Source organism: Neovison vison, chromosome X, assembly GCF_020171115.1.
Source record: "Neovison vison isolate M4711 chromosome X, ASM_NN_V1, whole genome shotgun sequence".
NCBI lineage: Eukaryota > Metazoa > Chordata > Mammalia > Carnivora > Mustelidae > Neogale > Neogale vison.
The window spans coordinates 33,952,405-33,979,620 of record NC_058105.1 but is presented as its reverse complement, the minus strand read 5'-3'; the positions used below and the strand labels follow the sequence as shown (position 1 = coordinate 33,979,620).

Below are 27,216 nucleotides of genomic sequence, written 5' to 3'. Positions count from 1 at the left end.
TATGGAAAAAAGATTACAAAGAAATGATATGTGTGAAATATAAATCAACAAATATGGAAACCTAAAATCTCTTGGTAAAGAATTATTATTTTAAAAAGGGAAGATTAAGTCATTGGCCAGGTATAGCTAGACCAGAGTTTCACAACCTTGCCAATATTAACATTTTAGGCCAAATACTTCTTTGTATTTGTGCCCTATGCATCGCAGGTTGTTTTGCAGTATTCTTAGCCTTTATCCACTAGAGGCCGGTAGGGACAGTCTACCAATTGTGAGAATTGAAAATGACTCTAGACATTAACAAATGTCTCCTGACTGGCCGAATAACTCCCATTATTATATAAGAACAATCACTAGGGGCACCTGGGTGGCTCAGTGGGTTAAAGCCTCTGCCTTCGGCTCAGGTCACGATCCCTGGGTTCTGGGATCAAGCCCCGCATCGGGCTCTCTGCTCGGCGGGGAGCCAGCTTCCTCCTCTCTCTCTGCCTGCCTCTCTGCCTACTTGTCATCTCTCTCTGTCAGATAAATTTTTTAAAGTCTTAAAAAAATTTTAAAAAAATCACTAGACCCAAAGAACAGATAAGAAGAACAGAAATTATTATCTAATCTAGAGATATGCAGCTCTTCCATATTAAAGACAACTTCCATGAGATTATATAAAACCTCCTTTTTGGACTGGCTTAATCCTCCTTTTGAGGAAAAACAACTGCTTTTGGTGTCTGTGAGTAATAGAAACAAGCCAGCAAGGTGGGCAAAATTCCATTCATTCTAGCCCCAGGTTAAGTCTCTTGTTAGTGCCAACCTAACTCTAATCAGGGTGGAAATGCCAGAAGAAATTGGAATAAATTCATTAAAATATTCAGTTATAATTTAACAAACTAAAATTTTTAAGTGCTTTGACTTATTCACTGCTACAATTAGCCATTTTCCCCCACTGTGAGATATTAAGATGAATTTTTGAGGTTGGCAGTAAGGGTAGAAGGTCTTACCATTAAAAATAAAACCAAGGAGAAAAAGAACCATAGTGAGAACACATTATTCTTTTGTACAGTTTCCAATGCCTTATTTCTGAAGCTTAGTCATTTTTTCTACTATAAAAAATAGGCAAATATTAGTATGAACAAGCAAAATTCTAGAAAAGAAGAAAATTGTTATTTTGTGTCAAAACACAATTATAATTAGCAATCAAGTTTTGTCACTTTTTTTTCTGAAAGTTTAAATAAGAAGTATCTTTGGCTCTTTCTGTCTCAGATTTTGAAATTACTCCACCCACCTTTTCCTTGGCTCACCTAAAGAAAAAAAATAATTGATGAAATTGCTTATTTTTCTTCACTCCTGAAAACTTGAAGAATTCATTTTATTCTATAATATCTTTCTTGGCTTCCATTTATTAGCAATTTTCACGTGGTAAAATATAGATATTTTACATAGAATTTTTTTATTATTGTGAACACCCAAAATAAATTCCATCTGCTTGGCCTTTATCAAACCATGGATTGTATGTGTTCTGAGCCCTGTTCATTTTACTGCACAACTAAATATTCATTGCACTGTCTTAGAGTAGAAATGTCTAAAAAAAAAAACATACAGACAAGTCAGAAGGACATATTACACAATTTGGCATGCTTAACTACCTCATCTATTCTGCTTTTCGTAAACCTTGTCTAGCCCAGTCATTTTGAATTTGTTTTTATCCCATTTTCATTCCTCTTAGGCTATCTCTCAAATTAGTCACTTTAGAAATCATAGCCAACTCAAGATGACTTATAAGAAATACACAGATTGAAAACAATGTAGTCAGCAAGGTGATTAATTTGTAGATGCAATAATTTGCTACTTCTTGAAAGAACTCATTTTCTCAACAAATGTAGTGTTCTTTCTCAGTCACTTTTGATACAACTCAACATATCTCTCTTGCAATGTTTACCAAATGTCTAAATTTTTCCATCCTAAAATAAAATCACAATTTTGGGGATTGTACATTCTACTTTGGCAAATTTTTCTTTTTATAATAAATTGTCTTCTGTATAGCTGGAGTATTTATTTTGGATACTGAATAGACAGTTATCCAACTGTCAGTTGTTCTCTCAGTTATCCAACTATCTCTTTAGATATATGTGTGTAAGGTATATTTTCATATTTTTGCATATCTCAATATTTATGAAATTCTAAACATTCCCCAAATGTCTCACGTATAAGTGATAGTGTCTTTCCAGTGGACTTCTGGGTGAGCCTGGATAGATTGTTGTAATGTTCTTATGATGAAATCGGGAGCATATTTGGTGTTAATAAAGTGGTCAAGATTTCAACTCAGGATCTAGATTGAACGTATAATTTAGATTTTCTTCCAAGATATAATTAAAGAGCTCTCTTCTTAATAAAATAGTGGTTGACCCCTAACACTTTTCCTAAACAAGGTTACTAGAATCTCACTTGGGCTGCAAAAAAATGTGTCTCCTGTGCAGAATAATTCAAACATATATATCATATTAGCTCTGTTATCAGCACTAATAGGAGACTTTTTTGTAAGCATACAAATAAACATCAGAGCAAACATTTCTGACTTCATGCAAAAGTTATTTTAAAAAGTTTTATGTGCTTTATATGGAATTACTATCCAGTAGTAATCACATTTAATACTTTTTTTCCTCCTTGAGCAGCTTCCTGGGAAGTAATGCATTCAAAAAACATCTGTGATGCTAAGCGAAATAAGTCAATCAGAGAAAAGCAATTATCATGTGATCTCTCTGATAAGAGGAATTTGAGAGGCAGGGCAGGAAGTTGTGGGGGGCAGGGAGGGAAAAAAGAGAACAAGATGGGACGGGGGAGGGAGACAAACCATAAGAGACTCAATCTTGGAAACAAACTGAAAGATGCTGGGGCCAAGGGGTGGAGGGAGGGACAGGGTGGCCGGGTGATGGACATGGGGGAGGGTATGTGCTATGGTGAGTGCTGTGAGATGTGTAAGCCTGATGATTCACGGACCTGTACCCCTGGGGCAAATAATACATTGTATGTTAATTTAAAAATCTGGTTTTTATGTTCATTATTACATGGTTCTGATAAATTCGTGTATTCAAATGGTTGCAGGTTTAATTTTAAGCCATTAAGAGAATTTTCTTTATGAAGGACTAGCCTTTTGTAGGAACAAACTAAAAAAAAAATACAATCATTTTAACTGTATGGCTTCTAAGAAATAATTTTATATCTCTGAATATCGAGTCCTTAGATTATTTGAAAAGTCTTACCGGGTGGCAAATTTGGAGTTGAGGAACAATCTTAGGTTGTTCTTGACCCTCTGTTTTGTTTCAAAACAGTGTAGTCTTCTACAAATTGTCCCCTTACACTGGATATTTTGAGAAGCAGATGCTTTGCCTATTTTTCATTTCTTTACTTTCCCAGCCCTGTTCTAATTCGCTTAGCTATGATAAATAACATCTTTTGAACTCAGTACATCTTCTTGGCAGCTATCCAGTGATTTCCTGCCCTTGGGTTATTTGTCCTGTATAGTTAACATCCACCCTTCTGATCTGTGTTTTTGGAAGGCATTCAAAAAGCTCTTAATTCATGGAGAAACTAATTCAGTGAATTGTGATCTTCGCTATGAATTTTTACTACAAGATTGTGAACCCTTTCTTGATAAGGACCGTGCTTTACATGTTGGTTCCCAGCAGTCTGCCATCATGTGCCTGGCACATAGTGAATACCTTGTTGGCATGGACATTTTTGTGAATAATTTGTCTCCTGTACAAAATCATGTTAATTCTTCCCTGCAATATTAAGAATTTGTATTTGAGTTTTTAAAACATTTTATTTAATTTAGAGAAAGTGAGAGTGAGTATGGGTAAGGGGAGGGGCAGAGGAAGAATCAGACTCTCTGCTGAGCAAGGAGCCCGATCCAGGGCTCAATCCCAGGACCCTGGGATCATGAGATCACTTTTATTCAGTCAGTACTTGATTGTGTTGAATGCTAATTCAGTATTCTTCTCTAAGTATGCTTTTAAATTGCCTCTAGTAACATGATCTTTGGGAAAATTAGCCTTTGAGGAATACTGGAAAACATGAGCAGAAAATATTAGACATTCCTATCTATTTGCTTTTGAGAGTGCTGTTTTATTTATATGAGTAATATTGAAACTAACTTAGTTTCTTAAGCCTATCTAAAGTAGACATTCTAATACAATGTCAGTATTCTTTACCAAACATGTGTCTGTTAAATCATGTATTTGAATAAGAATGTAGTTCAAATACTTGCACTTGAGCTTCATATTACTTAATATGTCACCAGGTAATTTAATCTTATTAAGGTGATTTGTATTAATACAATCATCAGTAATTCTGAATAAGAACAATGAAGCTTCCAAAACTCATTTGCTATTAATATTTGGACTACACATTCTTAAGTCAATATGATAGAATAAAAATATGTAGTCAACACAATATCTTCCTAAAATATTGCCCATACATTTGGTGAGAGTTCAGGAGTTCAGACAGACTCTCTTTCCCAAGTCATAATCATGATTTTTTAATAAAGAATTCCTGTGTAATATGGGGGGAAAGAGATGGGATGGTTATAAATTAGTGTGATAACATGTCTTCCTAGTATCCAAGAACATTTTAGTAGTACTATTACTACAGTCAGTTTATTCTGTATTCATTCCTATGGTGTGTTTAAAACCAACGTTGTCTATCTTGTTTGATTATGCTATCCCATCTTTGTAAGAAGAGTTGACAAAATAGAAGATTAAATAGCAAAGCAAAACAGAGAGAAAATTCATAAAAATGCAGAGAGAATGTCCCCAAATCTAAGGAAATTAGATGAGTTGATTTTTGAAATATTATCCCAGGTCATCAGCAAATTTCGTACCATGACCTACTTCTTTAGACTCTCCTTGTAGTTTCTAATGCGATAACCATAAAACTCAATCTGGAGGGGCAACTATGTGGCTCAGTTGGTTAAGCAGCTGACTCTTGATCTCAACTCAGTTGGTTAAGCATCCAACACTTGATCTCAGGGTCATGAGTTCAAGCCCCATGTTGGGCTCCACACTGGGCGTGGAACTTAGTTAAAACCAAAATAAAATAAAACAAAGCTGACCTTGAATGTGCAACCACAAAGGTTCAATGAGAAAATCACTGTTAAATAACTTGCAGGAATCTTCAAATTCCTAGTATCAGCAGTAGATCTCACTATCCTCCACAACTGTAGTTCCATTCAGGAAGCATCAGAGTGAGATTTTTTTCAGAGTAAGATTTTAAAGACTCTAAGCACTGAAAAGATTGTGATCCCTTCCCATATGACAGAGCACCAACAAGCACAAATAAACATTTTAAATAAGGCAACATAACAAGAATATTTTAATAAATCTATTAAGTGATGCATAAACTCAGTACAGAGACAAAATATTCCTTTACCTAAGACCTTAAGGCCTCTGGCTGAGGTTTTTGATACTACAGATTCAGACTCCTTAGGTGAGATTAGGATTCGGAGTTTTAAAATATGTTTGTTTGTGTGTGATTAGGAATAAGAGGCAACAGAAAGAATGTTCCCTAAATTTCCTAATGCTGAATATCTGCTTTTCCTTAAAACTCACCTGCAATCTCACGTTTGTTTCCCTTTACCTTTCCAAGTTCATGGTAATGAACACAGAGAAGTCATTTTAAAATATTTATTACTATAATCCCTAGCCCCATGATCTTTATTCATTGAAATATTTTGAAGAGCTATGAAGTTTTTAACAGCAGAATTATAAACATTAGTTTAAATCTTTGCCCATTCAGCAATAAACACTAGCTGTGAACCACCAGTGTTATGCAAATAGTAGCTACAGTGAACAAATAATTCCTGTGAGGTTTTGTAAGCGTTTCACTCGGTTAATTGAACAACAGAGTTATGTGCTCACTTTGACTCCCCAGACTCAATAGGAGAGTTAATATGAGGTCATTTATCTTGTACATGACAAATATGAAGTGCCATATAAATGCACCATGATAATATAAACGATTGAGTTGCGTTGAAGCTTAATGTCATACTTCCCACTTAATTATATCTTAAGACTTGATTTAGCAAAATGTCCTATTTTCATTAACAGCAGGAATCACATATTCACACTAGGAAACAAATGAGCATCACCAATGAAACAGTTTTGTGCAAGTAGCCTGATGTCCAGATCCAAGTCAGTTCTTCAAAGTCATATAAATGAACATGCTTTATACAGTAATAAGATTATATAGACATTAGTCCCTTCCCCAACTCTAAGTAAGACTACACCCTAAGAACACTAGAAAAAATGAAAATGCACCCATTCTCAAAACTCTGAGATAAAATTTGATTTTACTGGTGCCTCTGCTAATTACAAGTCAAAGCACCCATCATCCCTTGTATTTTAGTGACTTTTAGGTTCTACCGGTATCTGCTTCACCTGTTTTCTTTTCCCCTCCCCTGAGAAAGAAAATCTGTATCTAATCAATTACCTACAAAGACTATGTTTCAGATTTACTGAGAAACCAATAAGTATTTGCAGAATAAAAGAGAAGTTTTTTTTTTTTTTTTAAGTGGGGTAGTCTTAGAAGTCTTGGGTATGCTACTGAAAGTCATGAAATTAAGTATAGCATTTATTTTTACTGCTTGGATATGGAAAATGATATTAGGAACTCTGGAAACAATGTTCTTCCACCAAGCAAGTCCACAAAGATGAATAGTAATATAAGTTACAGGAGCCAACTAACTGAAAGTACATGACTACTTTTCATTTATCTTCAGCCCCAGTTGAAATGGTTTTATGTTCATTCATTTGGACTCCGTTAAGAATTTACAACACATGAGGAAAGAGCTTTGATGATTATTGACACACTATATAATATTGATGATACTTCACCTTTTTCCTATGTCCTTTGAGTATTAACTCTCTGTGGGCCTACATTTGCCCTCTTATTATATAAACCCCAAAAAGAAGAAAATAATGTCTTGCTCATAGTAGTTGCTTTCTATGAGGTTTCACCGCAGGGAAAGGATTTAAAAACTTAATAATCCTGCTAGTTCTTTGAGCAGTTTAGAGCTTAGGCAATATTTAAAGTTTGATGGCATTCTCCTGGGAAGCCATCATCTCTTTGCTTTTCCTCACATTTAAGATCTTAATTGCCTCAGTGTTTCAATAACAATTACAGCCTATTCAAAAATTTTCTTTCTGTGATCTGACAGCTCTGAGTTTTAATTTCTGACAATCTTTCCTTAAGTAGGTTATATTTGTTACCCCAAATCTCAGAGGAATTTCAATCTGTGCCATACGGAATCAAGTCCGCATTTACCTACTACGGATCCATCAGTGTTTCACCCGCTCTATATATTGGGCAAGCAGAACTTTTCAGTGTTTCCATTTCCTTTAGTGCCACAAATCTAGCAGCGTACTGACTCAGTCACTTGATTTATTATTCTGCATCGATCCAAATAAAGTGTCTTCTGCTTTTTTGGTATAAATTTAATTCAATTCCTATTTATGCTTGTTCAAATCCAGTAAAGCTTTTCTATGAAGATGGATGTGTCAATGGGCAACTTCTAATTTCTTCCCAAACTTCTTTATCCATCATAGCATATCTTTAAGAAATGTTCGGCTTGATTCTCTCATTTCTTTTTAGGAGAATACTAGAAAAAGTAAATTCAATAAATTGAGATACAAACATTTAAATGGGTATGAACCTGTTTTCTCTGCTGGGAAAGAAATAATTTTACGGCACAGAGAGAACAAGCCTTCACCTGCTGTGTCCTGCAGGTAGATTCCTCACTTTTCTCATCTGGCCATTTTTCTGAGATGTTTGTGCCATCATCCTCACTTTTTAATTTTCCTGACATTTCACAATCATTCCTACTCCTCACACTGTGATCCTTACTCGCTCCCACCTCTGCCATTATAATAATTCAAGATTCTTCATATACCTCATATTAACTGTATTGATTAACTGTATTAGCTTCTTTAAAAAAAAAAAGACTTTATTTATTTTAGAGAGGGGAGGAGCAGAGGGAGAAAAAGAGAGAGAATCTCAAGCAGACTGCTGAGCACAGAGCCCAATGCTTGGCTCAATCTCACAAACCCGAGGTCATGACCTGAGCTGAAATCAAGAATTGGAGATTTAACCAACCAACTGAGTCACCCAGGTGCCCCAGCTGTATTAGTTTCTATTGTTCTGTAACAAATTACCAAGAACCGTGTCTTAAAACAACACCCATTTATCAGCTCATAGTTCTGTAGGTCAGAAGTCCAGGGTTCTCTGGTTAAGTCTCAGAGGGCTGATGTCAGTGTGTCCTCTGGGCCAAACTCTTATCTGTAGTCTCTGGAGAAGAATCTACCTCCACAGTCTTTCAGGTTGTTGGTGGAATCTAGTTTCTTGTGGTTGAAGGACTGACGTACCTATTTTCCTCCTGGCCGTCACTGGGGGCTGCTTTCTGCTCCTAGGGGCAGCCCATGTCTCCCCCCCACCCCACCATGGCTCCATCTCAAGGTCAGAAGTTGCATTTGGAAGCCTTCTTAATGCTTCAGTTCCCTTTGACACACCCTTCACTTATGAGCCAGAGGAAATTTTTTGCTTTTAAACCTCTAATGGGATGAGATTAGGTCTGCCTGGATAATCTCTTTTGCCATATAAAGCAACAAACTCGTGGGAGTGATATCTCATTTTACATGCCCTGGTCACACTTATAGGAAAGGGGATTATTCAAGGTCATTGGACCCATATGAGGGTCATTAGGATCATTCTTCGAATTTGAAGTACCTTTCATAAAATTTTGACCAATATTGGCAGCATTGAAATACACTTTAGTGTGACGTTCAGAACATACACACACACAATGTTTCACACACAAAAAAGGATTTATTCTTACTGTGTACAAATAAATGATGTTATTTTCTATTCTCTTCTACATCATAAAAACGAAAAATTACTTTAACATACTACATTGAGAATAACCTCCCCCCTTTTTAAACCACATTGGAGAAGAGAACCACTTTTGTTTCCTTTCTTAGAAACTCATTTGTAATGTTGGCAGTTTGCAAAATTGCTCTATCCAAATTGGCATGAGATACATTTGAAGTGAATTATCTGTTATTTTTGAAGCTAACTTATCCTGTTCTTCATTTTACATTTATGTTCTTGCCATGTGCACATAGATGTACTCTTCATATAAAGAAAGAGTCTCCAGAATTCAATGTGTACTCACATAGACTGTTGCATCTAGGTAAAAGCATTTTATTCTGTGTAAAAACCACCACAATGTCCACAAATATAAATGACCTTTTTTTTTTTTAAGTCATTATTGTGGTAGTCACTAGATGGCAGCTCTAAAATGCATGTTGCCCAAAATGAAAGATGCCCACAGAAGGAAGTCTCACTTATTAAATATCAGAATTCTACCTCAGACATTCTATGGGAACTGGGATTGCCCAACAATAAAGCAAGCATTAATGTGTCATGGTTTAATGTCCTCAAGTTTTCTTTTTGAAACATTTATAGTAGGTATTTTTTGCTTTAAGCTACAACTTTTAATACATTCATCATACAACTCTGGCACTGTAAGTGCCTTTGGATCTTATAGACTTGAGACTGAAATACAGTTTGATTCCAATAACCTTATAGCCTGATGAAAATTGGAATAGCATGCATCTTTCAGATCCAAGTAAATTGTTACTTCTTAAAGAAGCCCTATTTGATCAACCAATCTAAATTAAAGTCTCTCATAGTACCCTATCCTTTCTCTTAGCACCAGTTACAATTTCCAGCAATATGGAATTGGTGTGATTATTCATAAAAGGTCTGTGACTTGCCATAGCTTTCTTTTCCCTACAAAAACAAGGATCATGTCTGTTTTGCCTGTCACCATGCCACCAGCACCTAGCACAGATCCTGACCTATAAAAGGCCTTCAATTGAGGCTTATTCAATAAATTAATGATAAATAGGAGTGTGGAGACTTTCCTCTTTTCCTCATCAAATGTTTTTTGTTAGAGACCTAACACTTAAGTACAGTGAACTTTTTTTTTTTCAGGGACTACAAGGCTAAAGTGAATCAGGTTTACTGTCATTGCAAAAAAAAAAAAAAAAAGGCTACCACTTACAGGTATAGTTTCAAGTCTACCTCTAGATAACTTTAATGAAAAGGATGATTTGGAAAACCTTCCCATATCTATGATTTTCATGGAAGATAGAAGAAATACCAAGCTGCTAGCCTATGTTTCCTTTCTCACAAATACACTTCTGTGACCCGTCTGATTTCATGTGACTGCCGGTTCCCTCATTAACATCAAAGGCTGCTGCAACAGATATTGCTCTATTACATTTCTTATGATTCAATTATGAATTTCTTGGCAAAGAAAGCATGAGTCTTCAGATTTGAAAGAATATAAAATATAAGAACAATAAACGTATGTCTTCATTTCACTCTAGCAGTTTATACTGGCAGGTGGTTTTGTACCCATTCATATTATTTTTTCTTTTATAGTAGCATAACTAATATAATGACACATTGAATTATTCCTTGAAATGGAGTATGAGTTATGCCTTCCTGTAAATAGAACTGACTTGCTACTCTAAATCATTATGAATAGATGTGAAGGTCTGTGATTCTACCTGCCCTTGTCAATTGAAAAAGCATTCTATCATGTTTTCAAGGTTGACAGACATAATACAACTTCCCTAGTTCAATGGCTCTTTGTTTTACCATTGTTGTATTATTTGGATAACAGATGTCCTACTGAAATGGAAACTTGGAGAACATTTTGCTGATGGAATTTGAATCAATATAAAGATTTGAAATGGATTGGACATGCACTTATTTTTTCCTCACCTGCTTGTCCTGATAGTTATGACCTTAAAAGTGAAAATAAGCCACACAGTTGACTCTTTTACAGTCATTTCAAGATTTAAGAACAAAAAAAAATTATGATCTATAGAATTTGGTTTGCATAAATATACCCTCTAGTTGGCTTCATCCTCTCTATATAGGCTGGATTAGAGTACAATCTTAAACTGAAATCTATAGCTTTTGGCACTCCAGTCCAGAAAAAGGTAGTAACCAAGCAATCACATATAATTGACACATAATTTTATGGAATTAAAATATTAGATGGTAATAAACTGGATGTAATCAATCAGCCTTATAAAGTTATTATTTTAAGATTTGGTCAGCTGTCTTCTCTAGAGTTCACTAAAAACAATTAAACAAAATTTAAAAATATTTTAAATTCCATTGTCTACAGAGAGCAAATACAAACTGTCAATGACTACCAACCAACTACCCCAATTTAACTCAGAAAAAAATCTCTAAGAACTCTTTATCCTCAACACTGTAACTCCAAAAGCTCAAGAGCTATTTTTGTGTGCCTACTGTATATGTGTCTGCTTAAAAATGATGAAGTAATAGGGGCTTCTTTTTTTTTTTTTTAAGATTTTATTTATTTATTTGACGGAGAGAGATCACAAGCAGGCAGAGAGGCAGGCAGAGAGAGAGAGAGGAGGAAGCAGGCTCCCTGCTGAGCAGAGAGCCCGATGCGGGACTCGATCCCAGGATCCTGAGATCATGACCTGAGCCGAAGGCAGAGGCTTAACCCACTGAGCCACCCAGGTGCCCGTAATAGGGGCTTCTTAATGGACTTCTTATTCACATCATTATGGACGATAAGATGTAATTCTTACATCATTATGGACACTAAGATTAAAAACATGTATCATATTTATAAATATGTGTTAATAGTGCATTATTTCCATGGGACTATAAAACCTAAAGATGTAATTATGTTAAAAACCTACAGAAAGGGAGGCCTGGATGGCTCACTCAGTTGGGCACTGACTTGATTTTCATTGGGGTCATGATCTCAGGGTTGTGGGATTGAGCCTCCTGTGGGGTCATACTGGGCATGGAGTCTGCTTGGGATTCTCTCTCTCCCTCTCCCTCTATCTCACTCTCTAAAAGGTAAAAAACAATCAAACAAAAACAAAACAAAAACAAAACCCATGGGAAAAAAACACCTACAGAAAAGGCCCATCATTTTAGAAAACATGTGCTTCTATAATACATCATCATGATTGTTTGGATACCACTTTTCTCTCTCTCTCTTTTAAAAGATTTTATTTATTTATTTGAAAAAGAGGGGAGGAGATTCAGGGGAGCTACAGAGGGAGAGGGAGAAGCATCACCCCGCTGTCAGGTAGCCCTGTTTGGGTTTCCATCCCAGGATCCTGAGATCAGGACCTGAGCAGAGGGCAGACGCTTAACTGACTGAGCCACCCAGGTGCCCCTGGATACCATTTTTCTCTTGACTAGATTGCCAAACGCTACTGATGTTACTATCCTGAGATGGTACTATAATCCAGCCTGTTATAAGGAGACTAAAGCTGACAGGAAAGTGTATTTATGCTGAACCTGCTGCTAAAGAGCTATTTATAAGAAAAAACTTTGCCTTTTGACAAACCATTTATTTCCGCTCTGCAGTTCATGGCTTAAGTGAGTGACTTGGTTTCTTTCCCTACACGTGTAAATTCTCAGAGTGTTTAGGTATCCTCCTCATTTGAATATCATGGGAACCCTACAAATTTCAATTCTAGTCTGATGCAAAACATTCTTTCTGATGTCACCTTTGCCCCTTTTTTCAAGTTAAGACGATTTAGATACATGTATTATAACCTTTTCTGACTGATTTGCCTCAATCTTTGAAGACAAACTTTAAAAATCTAGAGAAAATAAATTTTTATTGTGAGCTTTTTCATTAAGAATATATTTTATGGGGTGCCTGGTGGCTCAGTGGGTTAAAGCCTCTGCCTTTGGCTCAGGTCATGATCCCAGGCTCCTGGGATTGAGCCCCACATCGGGCTCTCTGCTCAGCAGGGAGCCTACTTCCCTCTCTCTCTCTCTCTCTCTGCCTGCCTCTCTGCCTACTTGTGATCTCTGTCTGTCAAATAAATAAATAAAATCTTTTAAAAAAAAGAACATATTTTATTAGAATTGCATATTAGGAAAGTAATCAATGTGAACTAAAATAGCTTGGTAACTAATCATGTTACTCCGAACATAATTTTAAAATAATCAGATAATTCCATAGACTAATTTGAGAAAATGCACTTACTCATTACATAAACATACCTCTTCACTTTAATATCTGCCAGTCATTTAGCTCTTCACGGAGCAATTTCATATTTACCAGCTTTTTGGCCTCACACTAGATTACACAAAGGCACAGAAGGATTGAGTTGCCCAAAGTTAGGAATTCAAGAAGTAAAAGTTGGGCTCATCTTTCCATCTTTGGCTCCCAAAAATCTGTGCTCATTCAAATGCAACATATTTACGTGTTCCTCTATTAACAATTAAAGTCAGGTTCTCCCTCTACTGTATGCATTTACTCCTAAAGCTTTAGAGACATAATGTGCTCGAAAAGTGAGTTGCCTGACTCAAAAATATATATAATGGACCAAAGACTGTGTATGGGTACTTAACTATGTGATCTAGACAGAAAAGGCATTATTTGGCAGACTCAACTATAACTGAATACTTCATTGCTTCAAAGGAGTGCCTGCTTTCAAAGCAACTGGAACAGTGAAACAGTTTTAGCAAGATCAAAGACAGCGTCCTCTTGTGAATCCCTTGGGTTAATTCTGGTGAGCCAAAGCTAAAAGCTATGTTCTCTCACTATTTAAAACCCCCCAAGTGGAGTTTTGCTTTGCCTACAATTGGGTCAGTTACGCCAAATAAAATAATAATCTAAGGGGCGCCTGGGTGGCTCAGTGGGTTAAGCCCCTGCCTTTGGCTCGGGTCATGATCTCGGGGTCCTGGGATCGAGTCCCGCATCGGGCTCTCTGCTCAGCAGGGAGCCTGCTTCCCTCTCTCTCTCTCTCTCTGCCTGCCTCTACATCTACTTGTGATTTCTCTCTGTCAAATAAATAAATAAAATCTTAAAAATAAATAAATAAATAAATAAATAAATAATCTAAGACTATTCATTGGTGGGATTATTTCCATACTACTTGGCTGAATATGTTTTCCAACAGGGGAAAAAAAACTGTCTTCTTTACATTTTCGCTCTAGTCAGGGAAGTGTTAATTGTATCTAAAAATCACTTTGTTCCCCTGCTATTGTTTTGGGTAAATTACATGATCAAGAAAGCAACTGTGAGATTTAACAAAGTTTTGCATAAACAACTTATGTTTGAGGATAGTCCTGCCAGCATATCCCTGCCAGAGTTAGTCCCTGGAACAGTAGGCATAACACAACCATGTGGGACTTCCAGACTAGGAATTAATACAGATTTGAGAACAACAGTTTTCTTTCCCTTTCTTCCTTCTGTTTCCTTCCCCTCTCTCTCCCTCACTACCCCCCCCTTCTTTCTTCCCTTCTCTTCCCCTCCTTCCTCCCTTCCTTTTTTCCCTTGCCTTTAGCCTGACATCCTTTTTGGAATATTTGAAGAGCCAGGTGTTAAGGAATGCATTCCAAAGGAGCATTCTACTGCATTTAATTTTGTAGTCTATGACATTTCTTTCATCTCTTTCACTTAAAGGGAGGGCACGAGACATCAGTACTAAAGTTTTGCATAAACTAGTGAGATTTCCATCATCTGTGACTCTTAGAGGCCCTTTTCTCCCCATAAGGCTCAGCATCAAAGGACTGGAAAGAGAATAGGAGATTTGCTTCTAATCTTGGCACTGACAACAATTAACTTAAGGATACTGGACAGATCATTTATCTCTTCTAGATCAGCTTCCTCACCTATCAAAACAGGAAGCTGGGTGGTCTTCGGGTGGCCTCTTTCAACACCTTCCCTGAAAGTATACTTATTAGGCACAGAGACTGGCAATTTAGAGAACTGTATAGTTTCTTACAGAAATCAAAGAACTACTCTAAGGGTTACTGGTATAGAGTGAATGAGTGTAGACCTGGGAGTGAATAATTCTGAAATTGAATCCTGCTTTACCACTTACTAACAGTATTTGGTATTTTGTTAACATGTCAATTTATTTTTTAATCAGCTATTGTACTGTTGCCATGGTAACAATTAAAGGAGACAAAGTATATAAAGTATTTCTTACAGTGTTTGACATATAGTAATAAATTAATACACGGAGGGGCACCTGGGTGTCTCAGTGGGTTAAACCTCTGCCTTCAGCTTAGGTCATGATCTCAGGGTCCTGGGATCAAGCCTCGCATGGGGCTTTCTGCTCAGCGGGGAGCCTGCTTCCCCCTCTCTCTCTGCCTGCTTGTGATCTCTCTCTCTCTCTGTGTCAAATAAATAAATAAAATCTTTTAAAAATTAATACATGGAAACAATCATTGTGCATGCCCTTCTTACATTCTTTTCATACTGAGAAATTTCTACAGGGATTACCCAATCGAGAAGATTCTTTATTCTTCTCTCTACTTATTTTAGGGTGACGGATGGTGACTTAGAGAGTAACACCTCCCAGGGCACACCATAATAACACATTCAGTGACATGAACTTTATAGAGTATTATATTGACAGCTTCTCTGCTGCCAGATGCAAAGTATCTTGCCAAAAGGTATGTGGGAAGCCGATGAATAAGTTTCCACAAATATTGGCATGAGTTGGGTGCTTGTTTCATGAATGTAACTTCTCAGTTTTTGGTAAGGCAACTGCAATGACCAATTAGAATAATTTCTGGCTTTCTTTGAGTAGCAGGTGTTTTGTGGTCTGTAGAATTTTTCAAACATATATATGTGTGTGTGTGTGTGTGTGTGTGTGTGTGTGATAATAAATTCAGCTGTGGAGACACTATATTGCCAACACTTCTATCTTTGGCTTGCATTGTTTTTAGCTGCTTCTCTCTACAGATGGTTTTAATCTGGACCAAAATATTTTAGTAAGTTAAAATTAGATTTTAAAATTCAAGGAATCCTTCTTACAATACAAGCAATACAGTAACAACAGATTTTATTTCAGATCCCTGATACCAGCAGATGGTGGGAAGAAATTAAGTTTGAGTAGAGAATAGTAGTGAATATATAATCACAAATATCTTAGTAACCTTAAGGATCAAGGTAATTTGCCAAAAGTAGCTTGCATAACCGCTATTCCTTTACCAATGGAAGAGATGAATAAAACCTTGAAAACAGTTAAAAATCATAAATTTTATCACAAATTCTCAATTAACAAATAATTAGTAATCAGTAGAAAGAACAAGAATGTAACCTCTATATGGGCATGGGGCTTTGCTTCATTTACTGGTGTCTCCTGTCTGGGAGGGGAAATTTTTTCCCTACCCGTCTCTGTTCTTCGGCTGTTCTAATAACCAAAATAACATAAGACAGATGAGCAGGGGGGAAACAAATTTAGTTTGATATGTATGGGTTCCCCAAAGATATGAGACCCACTGACAGGCAGTTGAGGTTTATGTGCAGTCTTGAGCTAAGGAGAAGGGAGTTGGGGTTTAGGACTTCAAAGCGCAGGAAGACAATTCATAAGGAGATAGGAGGAACAAATGTTTGGTAAACATATGTTTGCCTTCCAGGTGGAAAAGTCTTCCTGATGTGCACAAAAAAGTTAGTGATAGCTATCTTCCTGGTACAGATTCCCTATCTAAATTTTTTTAGACAGTTCAGTGGAAGATAAAAAGCTCATTTTGAGTCTGTTGAGCCTTGATTGCCTCCAGTTCAAATAATCCACGTGCCAAAATGGCGTATTCTGAGGTGTCCTGCCCTGAACCCCATCAATCCCAAGTGGCTAGAATCCCAAGCACATAGTAGGTATTAGATAAATCCCAAGCACATAGTAGGCATTAGATAAATAAGTTGAATAAATGAACAATGTCTTTTTTTAAGATTTTATTTATTTGACAGAGAGATCACAAGCAGGGAGAGAGGCAGGCAGAGAGAGAGGGGGAAGCAGGCTCCCTGCTGAGCAGAGAGCCCGATCAATGCAGGGCTCCATCCCAGGACCCTGAGATCATGACCTGAGCCGAAAGTGGAGGCTTAACCCACTGAGCCACCCAGGAGCCCAGAACAGTGTCTAGATGAACACATAAACTCTTTGCTTACATTGTCTTCCTAAATGTGCTTTGTAAAAAAAATTCCCCAAATTTTAGAATCTCAAACTTGCAATTTTCTAGGAAAAACTGCTTTAACCTCTTTCAACCTATCAGTTTCTTTTTCCTTTAAAGTGAGTTTTGGAACTTAAATTAGGTGAAACTAATTATCACAGTGCCTGACACATAGTAGCACAAGACCTGCACTTTAAAAAAATAATAATAATAAGGACTTCCAGCTGAACGGAGAACCCGATGAGGGTCTTGATCCTGGGAACCTGAGATCATGACCTGAGCTGAAGGCAGATGCTTCACTGACTGAGCCAGTTGGACAACTGGTGCCCTTGGGAGCAGCCCTTTAAATGTAACAATAGAAGGCACCCCTGTTGGTTTTCTTCTCAAATTTAGCTTAACTGTGGGTAAAACTGTAGAATAACATGTTGATATTTTAGCAAAATTGCTTACTGCTGGTCTATATGATGGTATGAATCTGTGTGATAGAAAATTACGTCTCTACGGCCCACAAGTGGGTGGAACAATCGTGACGGCCTATATATAATCTTTCGGTGAAATATCAAAAACAGTTTTTGTTGTTACGAAGCATCTGCTATTTCACCAATGGCATTTTTCCCAATTTGCGGTGTTCAGTATTTTGTAGATTTTTAGTATTAGGGAAGTTAATTCTCCTGCTTGGAAAATATGAATGAAAATATTCATCTTCTCAAAAGGGCTTTGCCTCATCATGAGATGATTTGAGTTTATGAAGTGATGGTGTTTTGGAGGATGATAATAATTCCCCACCCCCCATACACACACATACACACACACTTTGAAGTCACGAACCAAAGGATTTGAAGATTTAGGTTGGTTTGAATTTCCTGACAGATTTTATTTTGTAAGTTGAGTGGCCCAGGAGGCATTCTGGGAGAGTAATTAGCAGAATTCTTCTCGCATCTAGTTGGGGAAAAAAAGTGAAAACATTACATGTCATTTGTGGTCTGATATTCTAGCTTAATATCACTGAGAGGAGTTATAAAATAGGCAGATCTGTTTTTCTAAATATTGACACCATCTGGTATAAAGTTCACAGAACTGGTGCAAGAAACAGTTATTTTCAAAGTTGTCCAACTGAAGTACTATTTTTCTCCATAAATAAATAAAAAGGAAGAAGAGCACACATAACAGTAAACAGGTATTAGTTGAGCATTAAACCTCTAAAGCAGAAGTCAAGCTTTCGATAGCCACGAATCTGACGATTGCTTCTTAAACCTCACTCTTCTATCTTCTAGGCATCAGATTTTTTAAAATCAGAAAATTGCAATTAAAAAGTTTTCTGCTAAATTTATTGTGAGTCTGTGTAGTCTCTTAACTCTTGAAGATGAGACACGCATTTCAGATTCATTTAAGGAAGTAGGAAGAAGAAATAGGACAGAATGCATGCACATAAATTTGTAGGACACGTCGGCTGCATTAGGAACATACTGAAGTTAAAAATCGCTTTCACACTCCGTTCAAATCAAGACGTTGTGGGTGAATGTCATGTCTTACATTTAATTGGCAGTAACAAGAAGTAGAATTTAATTGCAATGAAGCTCAGCTCTTTAGAAGTATCTTGTTTAAAAAAAAAGATTTTATATATTTATTTGAGAGAGAGAGCGAGAGCGAGCATAATAAGCAGGAAGAGGGGCGAAGGGGGAGGGTTGAAGCATCTTGTTGGTAAATAGCATAAAATAATATCAAGCTTTTAGGAAAAACAACTTGAATCTCAGCATTTCAGAGCCAGAACAGATAAAGATTGTCTATTACAACAACTTCATGCTATGGATGAAAAAAACTCAGGCCCGAATTGGTCCAGTGACTTATCCTAAGCCATACATCAAACAAGTCAGGGCTAGAACCTGTGTCTCCAACCTCCTAGCCTACTCTTCTATGCTGTGTTATATATATATTTAACATTTAAGGTACTAAATGATACTAGAATGAATTCTATATTATATAAATTGCTAATACAATTAATTTTGATTTTGACTCAATTTTATGTATTTGATAGAGTTTGATGCCATGCCATTAACCTGTGATTTTTAAGTCTTGCTGTATTTTGGCGATTTATATGCATTGTGTAGTAAGTTATAAAGCACAAGTAGGACTCACGTGTTTTTTGTGTTTTTTTTTTTAATGGGACAGCAGAACCATGAATAGACTGATCCTTCCACTGCCAAGTGGACTTTTGTTTGTTTTTCTCCCTTTATCTAGGTGATTCTGGAGCTGTGAGATGAAGAGCTTTTGGAAAGATGAGGAGTTAAGAGTTCATTCGGCTGTCCAGATGTATCCAAGTACCCCGTTATTTGGCAATAAATACATCTGGGCAACTGATTGAACTTTTCGCTTTTCACAACTCTACTGGAACCTCTACAGCCAGAAGGAAGGCCTGCTATATAGCCAAAAGCCTGTGATCTCTTAAACTAATGAAATAGAAAGTGGGAGTTGCTTATGGGGGAGGAGACACCAATGTAAGTGGGAACACACTTTAGTTTGCAGCTGAATTGAGTTTTAAGTACCTCAGCAAAAGATGAAGAGGTGTCCCCTGCGTCCCTCCACCCTGGTTTGCAAAATTAAAATCAAACCAACAGAAAATTTTGAACTGTTCCCATCAGAGACGCTGATTATGTGCTTAAACTTACCAGTAGGACAGAACTGTATTTTTTATTGTGGTTGAGAATAACCAACAAATGCTGGCTACTATTATTACCACAGCATATATACATTTAAATATCTAACCCCAAGGTATGGCTGCGTACATAGGTCCATCTCAAGTATTTCCTTCAGTCTCTGTTTATCCCATTGTGCTCTTTCATTCTATCCATAGCAATCCTTACAATCCAGAATTATTGTACTTGTGTGTTTAAATGCTTATTGTCTGTATCTCCTGCTAGAATGTGAGCTATGTGAGAGCAGAGACCTTGTCTAGCTTGTCTGCTACCCCATGAAGATGCTGTTATAAGATGCTGTTATACAGTTTTTCAGCCCTGTAAATCGGGTCTCCAAAACAGAGATTTAGCGTATGGTTTGTTCTGTGAGCTCTGCTGTTCAAAAGCTTTCAGTTTACTCTGTTACGTGGATCCTTATGCTGACAATATTCAGGGATAGTTCTGCTGCCCACCAAGACAGACTCTCTCAATGCCTGTTACTATTATCACAGAATAATTTGGGTAGCTATTTTAACTCTTTAAACTTAGAAGGGGTTCTGTTGTTAAAGTATTATTTCGATAAATGGAATAGGTCTAGCTAGGGAAAAACTTAGGGCCTTATAAACTGCAGATCTTTGGAGTTAACCGTCTTGTGAAGCCTCACTAAATTTAACAGTAATCACTCTTATAAAATATGTAAAACACAAAGAAGCATTTAGTAAATTCAAATAACGAGAAAATGTTTCATGTTTCATTTTAATTCCATGTACAAGAAGAACAGTTAAATTTCTTTGAACAACCACTGACATTAACTTAAGGCGGTGAGGAAAGGAAATTACACTACACCTGCATTAGATAAAATAATCACCTTATTACCAGTTCTAATGACATGTCCAGGAGAAGCCCGAAGTCCTGTCCAGTGAATACCCCCTCGCCCTTTACTTTCGAAAGCGTCTCGGTTTGGAGAGGAAATTTTAAATTCACCCAACATATAAAATTGCATCTTCAGAACCGTTAGACTTCCCTATGGCTCATCATGAGGAGGTCTCCAGTTTTGGGTACGAATCACTGCATTCTCGGGCAAGTCAAAGAAAAAACGCAATGAGCAAGTTGCTAGTAGAGCATTATTCTTTAATAGAGATCTGTATTCAACTTAGTAAGAAACGAATCATTTCTATTGAAGTCTCTTAGTTTGAGACTTTTTGCCTAATTCATGACTTTCTGGGAAGCAGATTGCTAAACACTGGAAGGTTATGAAATTGCCTCTTCTGGAGGTTGTTCTGAAGAACATCAATTATCGCATTTCTTGAAGTGGCTTAAGTATAGACCTATTTGTGGGCCAAGGACTGGATTATTTGATCACTCATAATTTTTCAGCCCTAGAAGTTTTATGAATTCACAATTGTGGGATAAATCAAGACCTTACACTTGAAGGTAGAAGATTTGGATTCATTAAAATGGAGTTAAATAAATTTCTAACTGCGCTTAACATGCTTGAATATCCTGTGTTGACATGAAAGAACAGACTTTAATTGCATGGATTACAATAACTGCATAACATAGTACCTTTTTTATTAAAATCATAAATAGCTATTGTTTGATTTAACTAGAGTTGGCAAAGGGAAATTTTTTAGTATGACAATTTTACGTTTTATTTGAAAATCCCTACAGTGCATCTGGAGTTGAAAGGAAAATTCCTATAATATTATAATATAATAATAACATAATATATTATAATAGTTTTGACTATTATAATATAATATTATAATGTATGTATTATAATATAATATAATAGTTTTTGAATTAAAAGATTTCCCCCCAAAATGTAAATCTGTGCCACATTAACATGGTCTTCTGAGGAGAAATCTGAACATCTCTAACTAATGCACTTTTTACCTAGTAAAAACTAGATATCAGTTTATCTAGTTTAGAATCCTAAGTCCATAATTTCTGAACAATGGAAACTGCCAAAAATTAAACCTCTACATTTGTTATTAATTATAAAATTCTTAAATGCTTTATTATAAAAAGCCAGACAAGAATGATCTCAATTGACCGCCTCTTCTATAGTTTTTTAAAACATTCGGTGTCAGACTTAATCTCTTCATTATAAGAGAAAATAAGCTGTTTCATCATTATAATCAGCTCATGGGATTTGAAGAAATCTCATGTAAATTATGTTTTTTAATGGGATAACCTATTACTTCCAAATTTTGTTAAAGCATCAGGTAGAAACACTGGCACTTTCTTACTATTTTTATCAGTATTATGTTTAACCAGGTCTGGAAAAGAATGACTAGGAAACAGTTTGAGGACAGGAAATGTGATTGAAACACGACCAATCTTTCTTCCGTGTCAAAGGGTAGGAAAGATGATAGTAAAAACAAATCATAAATGGTTAGCTTTTGGAGATGCAAGGAAATGTCTGGGATTTTTGATAAAGTCATAGAGTTGTCTTTCTCCAAACACAATTTAGATAAAACCACAGTTCATTCTCATTCGTTAGGATCTTTTCACTTCACACCTTAAACCTCAAGCCTCTCCCTCTCCCTGCACTTCCCTCAGTCAAGGACCCCAGAACTTGGCTAAGGAATGTGGGAGTTACGTGGAAAGTACATCTTGATGGCTCCTTCTCTCAAAAATTTGTCTTTAGCACATATTTAGCACACATCTGCCTCTGCTGCTTTGGACAAACCCTTTGAACATATTCCTTTTCCTCACCCACTACCTCCTCTTGTCTGGATGGTCCTCTTCTCTCCCCCTTCATCCAATTTCATTCTAGACCCTTTGTACACGACTTTTTTGAAATGGTGCTAAGGTCACTGGCAATCTTCTTTCAGACGAGTCGCACAGTAGGACTCTGCTCCTTCTCAGAACAGTCTCCCTTGTCATTTTCCTTTTTGCCTATTCTTTCCATTTCTGTTTGCTGCCTTCCTTCATTTTTCCTGTTCTCCAACTTAATGTCTACTCGCTACTGGTGTTAACACTTGACTCTTAAACCTAATCCCCAATGATGACTTTACTAGAGTCCAAATCTTGGGGTTTTCTTTGTTGTTTGCATCTCCCAATACGGAGCCATGAGAAAGTTCTTTCATAAGCTAAATTTAAAATGTGTAAGACTGAGATAACATGCAAAAGTGATTTCCCTTTCTCATCTTGGTCGTCTTTCACAAATGAATTGAACATAAAGTATTTTATAGACCACAAGGATGGCCATAGATCCCTCACCACTTGAAGGGCAAATGGGCATGGAAAACTAGGTATCCCTTAAAGAAAATATAGCACTGGTTTTCCAAGCAAACCATCAAATTATTGTCCAATGAATGAAGGAAGTGTATATGTACATAAGTATATGTATGATTTAACCTGTGATTTACTTTATATATATAATACTTTGACACTGTTACATGACCAAACATAGTTTCTATGAGAACCATGTAAATTCTCATTTAAAATGAATCACTCTACCAGTTATCCTACCGGTGATTTTTTTCTTAATTCTTTAAAATACAAGTCTTCTCAAATTTGAGCACTTAAATTCCCAGGTATTGTTTTTCTGTTCAACAATGATGAGAATTCCATTAGGAAAGATTAACAGAGTCTGAGAGGTTTGCAGATTAGAGTGTTTAATTAGTGTTGATTTGTATGGGTTTTTTGTTGTTGTTGTTTCTCTTATTTTTGTTTGTTTGTATCTTTTAACTTATCTTATCCAAGACTTTAGGAGGTTTTGTAGAAGTACCCACGGAACATTTCTCATTGCAAAATATCACCACCGTGTCTTAGCCCTTTGGGGAAACATGTAATGTAACATTACTTACTTTACATAATTTATATATAATTTATTCCTGTCTATCAAATCATAGTTCTAAGCTTTTACCGCCAATCAAGGGGCATTTTCTAACCAGTTTAATCAGGTTTCAAAAAAATACAAATTTTAATAGTACAGAAAGATATTATTTTGCCCTTAAGGTACTTTTGTTAATAAATTGAAGATCTGTTTACACAATATACTTTTGTGATTATTACTTACTCTCCTCAATTAACAAAATCAGAAGTTAGGATATTGGTTGTTTTCTTGTTTATATTTCACAGGAAAATATACATATAAAAAAGATGACAACACTGATTAAATTTTAAAGAAACACAGTGTTTTGAGTAACAATAACGTGATTCTAACATGGCTGAGAATATGGAAGATACAATGTTTAATGAGATGATTATCATATCAAGCTATAGCAAACACAATTTCAAACGATTTGTTATAATCTACTCAAATGAAATATATTTTACTTTGAAACTTTTACATTATATTAATTTTAAACACTTGAAAAGTAAAAATTAAAAACAATTTTTGTATTTTAATACTGGGAAAAGAAGAATTTTAGTATTTGTAGAAGCAAAATAAGACCTTCTTGTCTCTCTGTACCATTTTTTTTTCTGTCACTTATTTCCAGACCTCCCAAGAAAAGGGATTTATGCACTGTCTGGCAGCATTTTATGGGATAAAAATGGTATAACTAATGATCTAGCAAATGTCACTTTATCTCTTCCATGGAATATTTTGTTTCTGGACACTGGAGGCCATACTTTATGCATTATTCTAGTGAAAAAGAAAGTTTATTTCTGTGTAGGTAACACTGATAGAACTCACAAGTGAGATGTGGGGGACAAGAAGAGAGAATAAATTAAATTCATAGAGCTTGATGACTGGAATAATAGTACTATTAATGAGATGGGAAACATAGGGAGGTACAATTTGTTCCAGTAAAATTTTATTTCCAAATTTCTAACAGGAACTAGAAAACACTAGAAGAGATTATCAACACATTTTTTTTACATTCCTTGAAAATATCTTCAAATTAGACAGAACAGATGATTTTTCAATGTTATTCCACATTCTCAAGCTATTGAAGTCTCTCTCCCCCTCCCCCAGAGCATCTACATTTTTCTCATTGACAGCCCACTGCGTACAAACCTAACATCACAATCCTGACTCTTGTAAAAGCCTGTGATCCCAGAAATTCAGAATTTCAGTTAAATGTTTGGTGCAGGAAGATAGTATAATCAAAATCCTAAAATTGAAGATATAGAAAACCAAGAACAGAGAACAGAGAGGTTTATCCACTTTGTTTCTAGTTAGGAATCTCCTGGCAGTTTAAAAAAAAAAAAAAAAAAAGGGTTTCTATGTTAATCACTAGAATTTACTCTAAGTATTCATTCAATATCAATGTAAAGATTGATAGTGACATGTGCCACTCTGCTGCACTCCTTTGTGGCAATAACATCTTTAGAGAGTGGCACATGTCACTATCAATCTTTACATTGACATTGGCGAACATTCTAGCATACTGAATATAGTGAGTGCTAATTGCTAAATAATTGGCTACGGAAATATTTGGTGGGGTTTTGCAAATGATTCCTTGAAAAGTAGCCTATAGAAATTAACAGCATTCTCTCTGAAATTCTTTGATAAGTTGTTTGGAGAGTTTTCATGTTTCCTTCCTAATACCTTTAGGATGCATTGTCACCTCTTAATCAATAGAAGAAATTAAGGTTTTTGTTTGCATCATCTTGTGCAACTGACCTTTTCTTTGCATTTTTAGCATTCTTCCATGTGCCCTGAACTATAATTACCTGTAGGATACTAACAAGCTGGTACATAGGGTGTTTGCTATATTTAATATAGTAAACCTCATCAACTCATTTATTTTGGTATAAACATGGTGCTGCCCCCTAGAGAATATTGTTGGTTAATGCAAAAGTATAAATAAAACTATGTAAATGCAGATTGCTTCACTTTGAAGAAAATAAATAAGAAATGTACAGAATGTGTTCACTTAATAGAAATACTTAAAACTTATTTTAGTTTTCCGTGTCTTTATAAGATGAAACTTTGTATTTTATACATGTTGCTTAATTATTACATCGCAAACTTTCTCCAAATGGTTTGTCGATTAAGCATATATTCTTAATTTTTTCTAAAAGCACTTTTTTAAAGCTATGTGTACTCTAAGAAGTTTCAGTAGAAGCCCCATATGAGTAAAGGGTGTACAAGAAATTTTAGAAAAACTTAAAAAAAAAAAAGGAAAGAAAAAGAACTATGATGGTTGTATATTGGTAAATAAATGAAAAATATATTCTCTGCCATTTTTTATCACTTAAATGATATAACATGCTTACCTGTTTGCTAAATTTTGTACTATTGTTTCTTAACACTTAATAAATATATTTAAGCTTATTTAATTGGCTGTTATGAAATTATTTGGACTTTTAACTAATTTTCTTTTTCTTTTTTTTTTCTCTCTCCCCAGAAAGGATGGAATTATGAATCCAATCTGTTAAATTTCCTCTTCAAAATTTTAAACTTTGGTTGCTTAACACCGAAGCAATCATGGTGAACCTGAGGAAAGCGGTGCATTCGTTCCTGTAAGGATGTTATTACTTATTATTTTTTAAAAGTTAACTTTTTTACGGTAGCTTGAACAAAAATGTTAAAGAGGTTTTCTATGATCATTCAGCTATGTTTGCCTCAATTTGCACAAGTGACCTGCAGCCCATAGACTAACATAATGCATGTTCCCTGTTCAAAAATAATTGGAAAAAAAAACCAATAACTTAGACTTCAGTTAAACAGAACTGCTCATGTATTCAAATAAATATATGGCAATTATATCTTAAATTCAAAAATAATTCCAATGTTCTTGGCTCCTCTCTCCATGGTTAAAATGTAGAAATGAGAAAGGTTCTTTTCTTGTCTTGCCTTTTTCTTCCTGCATGAACTAAACAGCCAAAAGGACAAGATGTTTCTGGTTTTATAAAGAATGGTTGAATAAGAAGTCAGAGAGTAGAGGTTGGGTGATGTCGCTAGGCTGAGGAAAACAATGGCACCTTCCAAAGTCTTGATACAATGATCCAGTGGTTCAGGTCAATAGAATATCACACAAAGGAGAAAAGAATTGGATTCAAGTACTGAGCAATTCTAAATGTAATTGAATCCAGGTATATCTTCTTTTTAACTTAATAAAATGTTGGGTTGGTCTCCTCCAAACCCACTCTTTGAGGAATGGGACATGGAAAAAAGATCCAGCGCTCTATAAATTCTAATCAGTCACAGTTGAGAAACCTTGAATCCCCTTGCTTCTATAGTCTCCTCCATCAGTCCTGTAAAAGAGCTCACCCAAGAAAAAGTTTGTGGAGTAGTAGAGATATCAAGTACATCAACACTGGATCCTCCACAATATGCAATATACTCCACCATAGCCCATCTTGGATGTCCTTGTGCTGATGGTAGTCTTAGTGATGTGTGATTCCAAGAGAAAAACAGCAGATAGGAAAAGAAAAAGATGAAGGATAGTGATAAGGAAGGGAAGGAGTTCCTGGGTGGTGCAGTCAGTTAAGTGACCAACTCTTGATTTGGGCTCTAGTCATGATCTCAGAGTTGTGAGACCCAGCCCTGCACTGGATGGATGGTAATTCACCTCTTCTAAAAGCACCCGTTGTCATATGCCATGCAAGAACG

General features: G+C 35.9%; 1 protein-coding gene across 2 annotated transcripts in view; it reads left to right on the top strand.

The window, feature by feature from the left end:
* Positions 1–27,216, top strand: part of HTR2C (5-hydroxytryptamine receptor 2C) — a 299,042-nt gene that overhangs the window by 102,079 nt on the left and 169,747 nt on the right. Inside the window, exon 3 of one of the 2 annotated variants that reach the window (XM_044235481.1) lies at positions 26,013–26,123. In XM_044235481.1, coding sequence (XP_044091416.1) covers positions 26,089–26,123 — 35 coding nt within the window. In that variant the 5' untranslated portion in view covers positions 26,013–26,088. Of the gene's footprint in view, positions 1–26,008; positions 26,124–27,216 lie in introns of both variants that reach the window. The other variant, XM_044235480.1, reaches the window with a different exon arrangement.